The 14,288-nt window shown below is 38.6% G+C and overlaps 1 protein-coding gene and 1 long non-coding RNA gene across 3 annotated transcripts in view; both read left to right on the top strand.

Annotated features, from left to right (window-relative positions):
• LOC106909087 (epidermal growth factor receptor substrate 15-like 1) overlaps positions 1–14,288 on the top strand; it is a 161,602-nt gene that overhangs the window by 114,135 nt on the left and 33,179 nt on the right. For both annotated transcript variants that reach the window (XM_088005198.1, XM_088005197.1), the window contains exons 18-22: positions 7,718–7,823; positions 8,035–8,085; positions 9,138–9,274; positions 9,365–9,428; positions 11,446–11,591. In XM_088005198.1, the coding sequence (XP_087861324.1) occupies positions 7,718–7,823; positions 8,035–8,085; positions 9,138–9,274; positions 9,365–9,428; positions 11,446–11,591 (504 nt within the window). The remainder of the gene's footprint in view (positions 1–7,717; positions 7,824–8,034; positions 8,086–9,137; positions 9,275–9,364; positions 9,429–11,445; positions 11,592–14,288) is intronic.
• On the top strand, positions 3,873–5,830 carry LOC148160039 (uncharacterized). The gene is made up of 3 exons (XR_015762735.1): positions 3,873–4,444; positions 4,781–4,893; positions 5,532–5,830. It is a non-coding gene; the product is annotated as an uncharacterized LOC148160039 (long non-coding RNA).

Genomic DNA, 14,288 nt, shown 5'->3' with positions numbered 1-14,288 from the left:
AGCAGCAAAAAAAATGTATTTTGAAAAATTGGAAATCTGAAAAATCGCCATCAATAAGACAATGGATTGATGAGTTGGTGTCTTACTGTAAACCGGAAAAGATTCTTTATAATGTGAGAGGAAAACAAGCAGCATTTGGGGCCATATGGGGCCCCTTCATGGAAATGTTATCATCTATGGTGTGACTGACCGGGATGCGGAATGACTCTTTTTTTTGGATTAGAACAAACATAAGCTGGCAGTACTATGGTTGTGTAGTCATATTAATTGGACCTGTACTATGTTGTAAGTGAGAGACGTAGGGGGTGGGAGGGTTGAGGTGGATGGGTGGGGGTAGAGGGGGAGGACAAAAGAATAAATAATGTCTGATTTATTGACACTTTAATAGGCATGACCAGTTGCGTTGAATAGTTGTCAGGTTATTTTGAGGTTTTGCTATTCTGTTTGTTTTTTCACCCACTGTTTATTGAACAATGTACCAAATATAACTGTTTGTCATGCATTTTAAAATGAACAGCAATAAAGCTGTTTATGTAAAGGGATCTTCAATATTGAACCTTTTCACAATATTCAAATTTTCTGAGATACTGAATTTGGAGTTTTCATTAGCTGTCATGAATGAATACTATCAGAAATAATAATTTAAAATATATCAGTCTATGTAATGAATGAATATAATATACACATTTCACTTTTTGAATGGAATTACTGATTTAAATAAACTTTTTCACAATATTAAAATTTTATGACCAGCACCTGTAAATGAATAAAGTTAAAAAGTGAAATAAAACTGAGTTAAGTGCGTCAGTTTGATGGCTGCAGGGTAGAAGCTGTTTCTTAGCCTAGTGGTTTTGCTCTGGATGCTCCTCAGCTTCTGTCAGGAGAGATACTGAAACAGTCTGTGTGCAGGATGGGTGGAGTCCTTCATGATGTGGAGTAGTGGGAAGGCTGCTCCCCACAGCTTTAACCACCCTCTGCAGACTCATCCACTCAGCAGCAGTGTAGATGCCGTGCAACACAGTGATGCGGGTACAGAGAATGCTCTCCACCACACAGTGATAGAAGCTCCCCAGGATTGAGCTCCCAAGACAAGTTTGTCAAGCTAAGGGCATCTTACAAAGATTCTTGCTTGTAAAAAAAAAAAAAAAAAAAGAGGGTCCTATTGTGTTCATTCAAAAATTCTCACCATTGTTCTGTGAAAGCTGGTTTATCTCTTTTCTCAAATTGAGCGAAGCATTTGATCTACTAAAGTCAAATTAGTTTAGATCAAAAACTTTGTTGAGAAAAATTTAACTGCTTTCCAAACTGTCCAAATGACTGAGTACCCAGATAGCATATGATGTTAAATCAACGTTGAAAAATAGTTAGAATCGTTGATTTTTGGTTGAAGTCGACAAATGACGGTGGATCAACCATCAAACAATCATCCAATCAAACCGTTGAAACTGTGACATTGAATCAACGTTGTTTGGTGGTTGAAATCTGATGACTGAAATGCCGAAGTCTGATTAATGGTTAATTTTTGGTTGAAGACGACAAATGATGGTGGATCAACCATCAAACAACCATCCACCTCTAGCCAAGTAACCAATGTTGAAACTGTGTCATTGAATCAATGTTGTTTTGTGGTTGAAATCTAATGACTGAAATGCTGATGTCTGATCAACATCTGATCAATATTGAATCAATGTCAGCTGTATTCCCTCACCCCTTCCCCTCCTCTCCTCCTCATCAGCGCTCTGGGTCAGAGTATTTTATTACTGAGTGGGGGTTATCACATTTAAATTAAGCACTGTAGAGGATAGTGGTTGGTGATTCCTTTCTGTGCATTTTTTTACTTGTTCATAATAATTCTCACTGACTGTGTGTGTGATATATTGACACAAAAACATCTACAACTTACTACAAGGAGTGGAGCGGTCCACCCCCACCGTTTACATGAGTGGGATGTCCCAAACACACAGCTGCTTCGCTGTTGGCTTGTTGGAAAATATGTTAATTCAATGTTGAATTATCATCACAAAGGTTGCATGTTTGGTTGAGGTCGACAACTGATGGTGGATCAACTATAAAACAACCATTCAACTCTAGCCAATTAACTAATGTTGAAACTGTGTCATTGAATCAATGTTTTGTGGTTGACATCAAATAAATGAAATGTCAACGTCAAATCCAGTGTGTTTCAGCACTGGTCCTCCAGCCCCTACAAGTTTTAGGCATTTCCCTAATTCAACACACATGATATTAATTGATGTCTGATTAATGGGGTTTTGCTGAACTGAAAAAACGCAGGTCAGTTTGATTGATGTCAAGGTTTGGGGAAGAACTACCCAGATAGCACACAATGTTAATTCAATGTTGAATAATGATCACAAAGGCTGCATGTATGGTTCAGGTCAACGACAGAAGCTGGATCAACCATCAAACAACCATTCAATTCTAGCCAATTAACATTCATTGATTGAAATGCCACATCGAATCCAGTGTTTTTCAGCACCGGCACCAGGCACACTGCCCTGCAAGTTTTAGGCATTTCCCTAATTCAGCACACATGATTTTAATTAACATTTGATTAACAAGGTTTTGCTGAACTGAAAGCATGCAGGTCAGTTTGCCTTGAGGATAAGGTTTGGGGAAAAACTAACTAATCAAAGTGTTCAATCAATGTAAGGTGTTTTTTGCACCCCTCACCACCGCCTGCCATTCAAACGCCCAACCCCCTTCCCTCCACCTGCCAAAAACACACACACACCTCTTTTCTCCCCACCTGGGCCCATCTACCCCTCAATCGGGTGAAACTTTAATTTTAAGTGAGGGTTTTTCATTTTTCACATTTTATTTTTTAAAAGATTGTTTTGGCTAGTGGCCAATAAGATAGTTAACTGACAGGAAAGTGGGTAATGAGAGAAGGTGGGTAATGCAGCAAAGGTTGCCAAGGTCAGGAATTGAACCTGCGACAGCTGTGTTGAGGACTGAGGCCTTGATTGTGGTTTGTGCTTAACCCCTGCGCCACCACAGCACAACCCCTTTTAGGTGAGGGTTAATCACGTTTTAACTTAAGCACTATGTGTTGACAACACTGAGCTGTGATTCCGTTCTGTACCCAGATTCACTAGCGGAACAAGTCAGCGTTGGGCTGGGGGGCGGGGCTAATTACCGGACCCCTAACGAATCACCAGGCCCCTGACGTTTATCGCCTGCGCTACCAGAAACTGTTGAGCGAGGGGCGGGGAGGTTGGTCTGTGTTTTTTGTTTGATCTTTACCCAGGAAACACATCGGCTAAACCGAGAGTGAAACGGTCACTGGGACTGACTAGTATATATTCCATTGAGGGAAAGTAACTTTAACATTAAATAGACCTTTCTCAACAGGCGGTAGACTTTCTCAGTCTATAATCAGATATTTAAGCCCCCCCCCTTAGCTCTGCACCTGCCCAGATTGCACATGATGGCAATTCAACATTGAATTAACATCTTTTGCCCACAAGCCAACAGAGAAGTGGCTGTGTGTGTTTGGGACATCCCACTCATGTAAATAGTGGGGGTGGACCGCTCCACTCCTTGTAGTAAGTTGTAGATGTTTTTGTGTCAATATATCACACACAAATGGTCAGTAGGACTTTGTTATGAAAAAGAAAGAAAATGTACAGAAATGAATCTTCACCCACTATCCTTTACAGAGGTTAATTTAGAATGTAATACCCCCCACTCACTAATAAAATGCTCTGACCCAGAGCTCCGATGAGGAGGAGAGGAGGGGAAGGGGTGTGGCAAAACAGCTGACATTGATTCAACATTGATTCAACATTGATCAGTCGTTGATCAGACATTAGCATTTCATTCATTAGATTTCAACCACAAAACAACATTGACTCAATGACACAGTTTCAACATTGGTTACTTGGCTGGAGGTGGATGGTTGTTTGATGGTTGATCAACCGTCAGTTGTTGACCTCAACCAAAAATCAACCCTTCTGACTATAATTCAATGTTGATTTGCCGTTGTGTGCAATCTGGGCAGTTTGTTGCAGCCCTCATCACCTCCTCATCCCCCTCTACTCCCTCCCAAACCTCCCCCACCCAGCCGCTCCTCCCAACCTTCTCCTCTTTACCCCCTCTCATCCCTTCTTCCCTCCCCCTCCTTGAGCTCTGGGTCAGAACATTTTATTACTAGGTGGGGGTTAATCATGTTTCAAATTAAGCACTACATGTTGAGAACAGTGGGTTGTGATTCCTTTCTGTACATTTTCTTACTTGTCTGTAAATATTATTACTGACTGTGCATAATGTGTTGACACAAAAACATCTACAAGTCTGTACTAGGAGTTGTACAGTCCACCTCCCCAATTTTACACTTGTGGTTTGTCCCAACCAAACAGCCACTTTGCTGCTGGCTTGTTTGCAACCAGCTTCTGAATTGAATTCTCCGCTGAGCACTTTTATGGTAAGTTTTTCAATATTACTTTGATCTTAAATGTGTTTATTGAAAAATAAGGGCATTCTTTTGTGCCCATAGTAATCCTGGTTATTTTGGGGCAAAACGGATATTTTTAATAATTGAGGTCATGTCTCCTTTTGTATTATTTTCATCCTACCCACCACTCCAGGCCTAAGTATGAAATCCTGCGAGATTTTGTGGGATTTGAGTTTTTAAAATAGGGCGGGGCCTATTATAGAGCATGTGGTGGACAATGAAGTGTAAGGCTGGCTGGTCCAGGTGGGCTTTAAATTGTTGTGATAGTAATCACTTGTTTTTAACTTTTTATTATGATGTGCTTAGGGTCGTGCTTAAATGAACCTCTGTACCAGAACAGCTGAGTTGGATGATTACATGACCGTCTGCAGCCATCAAGAAGTGCAGAAGGTTGTTAATCATCCACAGATTCAATCCAGGTGAGGCAGAAGGGAAACACTTAACATGTAAGGCAGGTGAAACACTGAACTAAACCTGCTAATGACTGATTCAGTCTGTTGATCCTTGGATTGGTAACTGGTTAAACTGAACTGGACTATTGTTACTTGTGTGGGATCTTTATTAGCATATAGACACTTTTTAAGGAATTTAATCAACTTATTTGGAAATATTTGTAGTTGATGGAAGATTGAACCAGCTATTTGATGGAAGTTTATTCTGTAAAAATTATAATTTTTCCAACTACACTATAAATCACCTTTTGTTCTATTTATTTGTCTCTGGTGTGTTAAATAAACCTGATCCTCCTGAGTTTTATTGTTAGGTTTTCTGATAAACAGCCCTTTATTTTAAATATTGATTTAATATCAATATCATAAATCCTACACTATACTGCAGCTTGATGGGTAAATGCAGTTGTATATGTAAACATTAAGATAAATATTAATGAGAGATTAAGATATTAGTTTAACAGTGAGTGTACATGGGGAACTATATGGTTTGTATTTGTTCTCAGACCTGTAACCAGTACACTGTTTAATCTTTCATTGTGTTTCAGAACTTTTCAAATGTTTATCATATTTCTAACCGGCACCTTCCTCACTTTTATTTTTTTCAGCCGTTGCTCTGCAGTTTGACCGAAAGCTGACTCTTGAGGACTGCAGCAAAACTGTCAAGAAGTGGCTTCATTATGCGCCAGAATGAGAGGAAGACATCACAAGGAATCAAAGTGACGCCAACCAGAGTCAAACTGGGGTTACCACAACTTGTACTGTTTCCCTACTTCATACAGTACAAAGCTGAACCTCATGGACTCTGTTCTTCTGTGGACAACAGACTGTTGTTTTGACAGTCAAAAAGGAATCAAATATGTTTAAAGATCTGTCCCTCTTTTCTTAAATAAAATGTTAAATCAAACCCATGTTGTCATTTTTAAACTTTTGTACACAGTTTACCCATCATCTGCCAATAATATAGTGTTTAACACCAGTGAAGAAACTTTTAGTGGCATGTTATGATGTAGACCTATCAGACCTAAAATGTACATAAATCCTTAGCTTTCATTCAATATAAAAACAACACAAATCTGCATGCAGATCCACAGTCAAATGAGTGTTGAATCAACATTGATTCAATGTAGAATCAACACAAATCTGCATGCAGATCCACGTTCAGATGAAGGTTGAATCACCATTGATTCAATGTAGAATCAACACAAATATGCATACAAGTTGACATACAGATGATGGTTGAATCAACATTGATATAATGTCAGTTATGGTTGAAACCCTAACGTTGATTCAACATACAAGTCACCGACCACTTTCAATGTTGTTTCAATGTCAGCGTTCAACGTTGATTCAATGTTTCTGGCTGACATTGATTCAATGTTGTTTCAATCATTCTGTGCTATCTGGGTAGTGTCTAATACTTTTGCATTGCAATCTGTGAATAAACAATTTACTTCCACCTTGTACAACCTAATAAATGATACCAGTCCCTATTTACCCAAGGATATCAGAAGACAATGTGAGGCAGATCTGGGTGAAGTGATAAGCTGTGAGCACTTGATGACGAGAAGAGCCATTTTACTCTTTTGAAAGCCACAATCCCCATCCAGTTTTACCAAATGAATAACGGGCATGATGTATTTACTGAAACTAGAAAAGATTAGATATACACTAAAAGGAATCACATGACAATTCGCAGTAATGTGAAGCCCATTTCTGAATTATTTTAGGACATTGATGGGGGAAGCAAATTTTGTAATCTTCCTACCAGGAGAAAATTGCACTAACATAACCACAGCATCACAGGGTTACTTAAACTCTGCCATCAATTAAGGTGCTTTTCTGTAGAGAGAAGAGAAAGTTACAGTTCTGATGGAATAATATAATTTCTGAAACTGAAAATGTAATGATAATAGTATATGTATTATAGTTGTGATTAGAACATATGTCTTCCTCTTCACCAGCAAAGTTACTTAAATGTGTTTGGGTAGGGTAAATGTTAGGGTAGCTCAGGTTTAGTTTGATATTTTAGTGACTTCCAGGTTTTACAAGTAAAATAGTCACAATTAACTAAAACTTTAAAGTCATGTATACACAAAGGAATGGATGGGAACTAATATACACTTGAAATCTGAGCTATACTCATGTTTTCTATGCACTACTGATACCTGGACACTGCTGTTGCCATCTATGATCCAACTTGGCAGCATTTTTTTCTAGTGTTACTTTAGGTGCTCTGTAGATTGATTTATTGATAAACTGTTTGATAATTTTAATTTCAGATGTGTAGATATTAACACAAGCTGGACCCAGTTATCAGGATTATCCAAACAACTTAGACTCACGGAATCCACTGAGGCAGAAAGAAACCTGGCTTAATTTTTTTTATTATGAAACTATATGAAATGTAATTTTACATTTTTATTCATTTTAATTGAATTTATTTTTTATTAGCCTTTGTCATTATTTCAGTACATTTTTCAGCATTTCATACTCAAAGAACATGAAAAAGCTGTGATACAAGGTCAAAATAAATTGACATATCACTAAATCATATTAATAGAAGTTAATTGGCTTGCTTATTGGCTTGAATATAACATGCCAAAAAAACATATTCGTTGTTCCTTGAAAAATCTGTCACTCAGATATAAATGAAAAAAAAAATAAAATGAGTTTAATCAAGAGCTGATGGTGTAACCACGTTGTAAGCCAGCCATACCACATGTTTAGTAAAGTTAAAGAACTTTGGTGTTTATGCCTCTGGTCATTTACACAATCTTTTCTCATGTCACAGGAAGATATATTCAAAGTTAAGCCATCAGTGTTCTACAATCAGCCTCAAGACCTTCAGTCGGACCTTTTCAACTCTGAAGACCCATTTAAAACAGACCCATTCAAAGGTTGTTGCACCCTTCACTTTTTCCTTCTCCCTCTTTGTATTATCTTGTCTTATACAGAAGGCAGCTTCCCTGCACTAATTTCTTTTACCGTCTCATTTCTTGAATTTTCTTATTTCCATACAGAATTTTGTCCTTTTTTGTTGCTAACAGATTTTATTCTTCCCCTCTGCCTTATTGTTTTCTTTTACTGTGCACGTTTTTTCTATTTTAGGTGACCCATTTGAAAGTGACCCATTTGGAAAGGCACCATCTACATCGACAGGTACTTTTGGACAACTTTTATTTTAGAAACTAAAATAATAATGACTGCACTCAAGTCAGATAACTTCAGTGCAGTCCGTCTGAAAAAAACTTTGGCATGGATTATGCTTGATTAGATCTGAACCAAAATTTCTTGCCTTTAAATGATGTTGATCTGCCTCCAACTCTGAAATTCTAGTAACCACCAGGAAACCTGCAGTCTTTATTATTGGAGGCTAATCTTATGCCACGCAGATTAAGTGATTGATTAAGCAGGCTCTTTTTCAGAAGTTCAGGTCCAAAAACAAGTTCAGTCTTGTTGGAATTTAAAAGGAGAAAGTTTAGTGTCATCCAGACTTTAATACCCTCAAAGAGATGCCTTTAATCTACCCAGTGGATTGAATTCATCAGCTTTTATGAATAGACATAGCTGAATCCAAACACGATTGATGATTTCCTAACTAAACTTCACAGGAGACTAACAATCTGGAAATCATTTTTTGTAAACAAAAAAAGAGAAAGCTTGGAACAAGAACTTAAAGCTTAGTAATAAGTTCATTTTCACAGAATCAGTTGTTTGTATTAAGCTCACGAAAGTGATGACAGTCAATTGCTGTATGTCTATTCTCATTTTAGTCAGGAGATCCTCATAATTGCACTTAGCTGTATTGGTTACATCTTTGGTGATTAGAACACCAAGGTATTGCAGTGTGGTTTTGTCTAAACCACACTGCACAACGAACTGCAGGACTGCACAACAGATATTGAAAATGTTCTTGTTGAATAGTTAACTTAGTGCAATCTTGCCACAGTTCATGTTGTTGATACAGTGTGCCTAAATACATCAACTGTGTGTGGCTGACCTTAGAAGAAATGGTGTTAACAATGACATTTATTTCACTAACTGTGGATATCCTGTCTGCTATGGTGACAATGGAAATAACACTAAATAGTTTTTTTGTGAGCACTAAGTTTTGGGCCGCATAGACATGGCATCAGCATTGGGATGTTCTTTACCTTTTTTGGTCACGCCTGAATAATGCATAATTAAATGTTACAATATTTTGCCTTCAGATCCCTTTGAAGGAGACCCATTTAAAGAAGCAGATCCATTCAAGGCTTCATCAGAAGATTTTTTTAAGAAGACTACAAAGATGGATCATTTTTCCACAACAGATCCTTTATGTAAAAGTGCCACTTTACCCTCCAAGGTATTTGGAATGTTAGAAGTACTACACAGAAAACCATGACTTGTGTTAAAAAATACTTCCTTAACGACTTAGTTTTATTTTTGTCTGCAGCAAACAAGTCACTTTGCAGGAAGTGACCCATTTTCTACCAACCACCAGAAACCCAGAGGATCAGGTACAATTAATCATTAAATTTTATCTTTGCACCTGTAAATATTGTGTACACTAGTTTTTTCTTTCTCCGTCAGATTAGAGTATTGCTCTAGATTTTGGATGATGACTGCTCTGAGTGTTGCATTAAGACACACTGTCTTGGTTTTATCCAACGTTCATTGTGGTGTTAAAGCAAAACTTGCCACCAAGCATGGCAAACCTGACACTCCTTGTTCATCTTTCCACTTAATGCAGATTAAAGTAATATGTATTGCATTACGTAATATTGATGTGTTTCTTAGATTATTAATTGTCCTGATGTGTGTAGGAGTGGACCCAACCGCAGCAGGCAGTAGACGTAGATAATGTGAATATTTTTAATGAAGAAAATTAACTAACAAAAATCCAAAATCCAGGGGAACAAGGAAATCCAAAACACAAGGAAACAGGAGATACGAAGGTAGCAAAGGTAGTGACTAGCAACGTGGTGGGCAGGGTGACCAGATTGACTGGCGAGTTGTGACTAAGATGGAGGAGCTTAAATACTGGGAGGTAGTAAATGGAGCAATGGACCTAACTAGATGAGATGAGTGATTACAGGTGTGAGTAGTTGGGACAGGAGCTGGCTGAGGGGCAGGAGAAGGTGGCACAGGGGAGCCAAGAAGATCTTCTGGGGAAACAAAAGGGAGGAAACAGAGAGCTGAAAATACTTCTAGTACAGAACATTAAGAGTAATGAAAACCTGATAAACTAGAAGAGAGAAAGACATGAGGGAATCCATAACCGAACCTAAAACAAGGCTGATCTAACAACAAGAACTAAGGAACATAGAGCTAGAGAAACCTAAACAAAGAAATAACCTAACTAGAATCACTAAAGAAAGATGGACATGGAAAACAGACGTAAAAGAACTCAACCTAAAATGACCAGATTAGAAAAGCCAGAAACATTACAAGGAGAAGTTAGAAATAATGAGTATCTAGGAGGATTAAATAAAAATAAACTATAGTCACTAAAGAAAGCTCGACATGGACTCAGACATACATTAATAACAGAACCTAAGGTAATCAAAGAATAAACGTAACAAGAAACACTATGAAGGGCTGAAAATAAGGAAAGCAACAAGACAATCACACATAATAACCTCAAATAATAAAATTGAAATGACCATGAAGGGCTAACCTAAAGTGAACTAAAACATAATGATAAGATGCAAAAGCGAAACCAAAAACCCAGAGTCCTGACATTCATACACTTTGATAGCCCTAATTTAAACCCGAACCAGGTCTAGATAATTGACATTTTTGCCCCTGCCTTTGTAACGAGCTCTTCTCTTGCCTCTCAGCCATGCTGCTTCCTGCTTGCTCTGTTTTGATGCCAGCCGATTATGTCATCAACAAGCATTTTGTTGGTTAGCCAGTAGGCTACAGACCTCATAGGCCAAATTTTTATCATTTCTACAATATACCGTATTACTAGTGTATTAATTGTAGAAAGTATTACTACTTTCTACAAGGTTTAAAAGTGTGGGGTTTTTTTGATAAGTTTTTTTTAAAGGTTTTATTGGCTCTAGTGGCCTTTATTTGATAGTTAATTGACAGGAAAGTTGGTAATGAGAGATGGGGAAAGATATGCAGCAAAGGTCGCCAGGCCGCAAATCGAACCTGCGATGGCTGCATCAAGGACTAAGGCCTCCATACATGGGTTGTGCTTAACCCCTGCGCCACCACAGGACACCCTTTTTTGAGAAGTTTTAGCCATTCTTCCAGCACAGCCTTCTTCAGGTCTGACACTGATGTACGATAAGTAGTCCTAGTTGACAACCTGCGCTATATTTACACTCAAAATGTGTTGTCAGGTCAAGATCAGGGCTCAAGGTCATATAAAACTGACTCATTCATATCTTAATAGGTCTCGCTTTGTGCATGGTCATGTTGGAACAGGAAGGCACCATCTCCAAACTATTTTCACAAATCTTGAAGCAAAAATCTTCAGATATCTTTAGGAGTTTATTTCACTGGTTACCATGTTATTTTCAGATCTATTCTCAACACTGGACCCCTTTGGAAGTAGTACGTTCAACAGCGCCACAAACAGCTGCACTGGCTTTGCAGACTTCAGCCACATGTCAAAAGCCAGAGACCCCTTTGAAGGAAGGGCCAACTGGCTTCCAGATTATCAGAAGGTATTGTGCTCATGTGAATGTATCATCTTTATTACTTTATGCAGATTTCTATATGGCTCAGAATGAATACGTTAATTGAAATTATCGCCATTTTTAGTTAACAATGAACAAATAGGACCAAACTGTTAATATTGTTGGTTAAAAAAGAAATTAAGATGGTTTAACCTGAAGTCACATATAAAATTTATATAAGGCTGTTAATAGAAATACTTAATTGTCCGTAGTTGACTCACATTACAAATAAATTGAAGGTTTTTAAAAATTTGATAACACTTTATTTGATGGGGTGTGAATAAGACTGACATTACATGAATATTTATGACTGTTGTCAGAGTGTCATTCAGAAATTAAATTTAATACAAATTTGACATTCAAAATGTCTTTATGACAACTTGACATTAACCAAGAAATTGTGATCCGTCATAAATTTGTTATAAAAGTATTACCGATTAAACTTTAAAAATTATGTAGCTTTATCTGATAATATTATATTGCTCTGCCATTTTGTTTAGTCTTAAATTTCTAATTGATCTGAAGTTTTACAGCAAGATGTCTACAAAGCACTTATGAACTTTGCATTTGAAACATAATTTAAGGCTGTTTTAAGTAGTGCAATACACCATCTCCACCAGTGAGAGGCAGCAGTGCACGAACAGGCGTGCAGTGTGTTGGTGAAGAAGGAATCTTCCATAATGGTCAGACCTCCTGTTTAAAAAGAAGCCGAAGTTTGTTACCTAATACATATGAGGTATGTGTCTTATTAACTCAGGGTTTCCCCCAGTGTATTATAAGCCTGGCGGCCCGCCATGCTTTACTAGCCCCGCCGCCAGGCTAAGCGTTGCTTGTTTACGTTTCTAGGAAAATTAAAAGAAAACAAAAAAATTGTTTTTTATTTGTTGTTTTTTTTAAAGCCGGGCTGCAAGCATCTCTTTTGCTCTAGCATTTCACTAGCAGAGCAGATTTATTCCTAAAGGGTAGGTTTATAATAGATAGGTTTATAGTTTATGCATTTAAAGCCGACAGCGCGGACCAATCACAGCGCTGGCGCCTCTGCGCTTTGCGTCGCGCGCTGCCGCTGCTTTACCTCAGTGCGGACCGCGCGCGCCTCCTTTCACTCAAACTGGACACAGGCTGACCTGTATGGATATTTACATAAACCTACTGTGAGGAATTATGATCCTTTGGAGAACTCTAGGTAAGAGTTTAAAACCCGCCGCGTTAGCTCTGGTGGCGCAGCTCAATGTGAACCGCAGGAATAACTTGTAGCGAATTCAGAGGCGCGTTGTGGAGCGGTGAGAATGATTTATCTTTGTGAACGAACAATTATATGTGGCGTTTCCATCTCAACACGCTGCCCAGCGTGTGGCTCTGTGTCTGTCTTCCCTGTAGAGTTTATGTCTGTGGTCTCGGTTGGCCGGAGCGTTTGTGGATAACGAGCAGCGCTAACCTGATCATGCAGGTTCAGCCCGGTGAGGAGCTTTAACGCTCTCCTCGGAGTCACGCATCACGCAGATTTTATATTATTTTATTATTTTTCCGGTTACACGATGCATCAAACCATATCAAATGCGTTGTCTACTTAGAGTTAATGCGCGGGGCAACACGGAGATCTGAGAAACTCGTCCCATAAACTCGACCAACCAGAACAGTTTCTGTGACGCTTATTAAAAACTCAACAGACACGAAACGGAAGAGCTACTCAAGCCACATTAGCAGCATTGAATTAAATCTCCCGTTTGTTGCGCATCTCTGCGTAGTGCAGGAGATTACCTCATCATGCAGGGCCGGTCCAAGGCTGTATGAGGCCTGGAGCAGAATCTGACTTAGGGGCCCCTTTTGTTGCTAAAAATATCAGCACCTCTAACAGCTTCTGTGTTAGATTTAGTGAAATGTGGGAGAAGGGATGGTTGAGTGCTTTTAGTTAATTTAGTTGTATATATTATTATTATTATTGTGTGTTTGCTTATTTATACTGTATATATTTGACCTTTTGCACGGGAGCTGCAATGGAAATTTCGTTGAATTCTGTTCAGTGACAATAAATGCTATCTATCTATCTAAGGGAGTAGTTTAATTGGCCAGCCTAAAAAGCATTAAGTTATAATTGCAGTTTACTAAATTGTATTTGTAAATTCAAAGATTAAACTCACAGCATTAGATTGTTAGTCAAAGTTATCCTTTATGTGCATTATTTAGCAACTTGGCTGATGCGACATGGTGCTTGTGTTCTTTGCTTTGGCAACTTTAGCCACATGAAGACCCATGTTAGCCTAAGGCAATGTTTCTCAATTCCGGTCCTCACCCCCCCCTGCCCTGCATGTTTTAGGTGCTTCCCTTCTGCCACACACCTGGATCGAATCTGTGGGTGATTAACAGACTTTTGCAGTACTTGATGGTCATGCAATCATTTGAATCAGCTGTTCTGGAATAGAGGCACATCTAAAACATGCAGAGCAGGGGGGGCTGAGGACTGGAATTGAGAAGCACTGGCCTAAGGACACATGGTGGGGAGTGGAGGGGACAAAGGTGGCTAATGAAGACATACTACAGGTGTGGAGGATGATAATGAGGACCGGCCAAAAGAAGTCCCCATTTCACCAAAGAGAAAGAAGCAGATGAAATATTCCCCAAGAAAATTAGATAAGTAAATTTTGTGTTACTATTTTCTCCAGGTGAAGAGGGGTGTGAGGAGACATG

This window comes from Poecilia mexicana, unplaced genomic scaffold, assembly GCF_051168715.1.
Source record: "Poecilia mexicana isolate PSO_F unplaced genomic scaffold, ASM5116871v1 scaffold_4, whole genome shotgun sequence".
NCBI lineage: Eukaryota > Metazoa > Chordata > Actinopteri > Cyprinodontiformes > Poeciliidae > Poecilia > Poecilia mexicana.
This window is presented reverse-complemented; position numbering and strand designations above follow the sequence as displayed.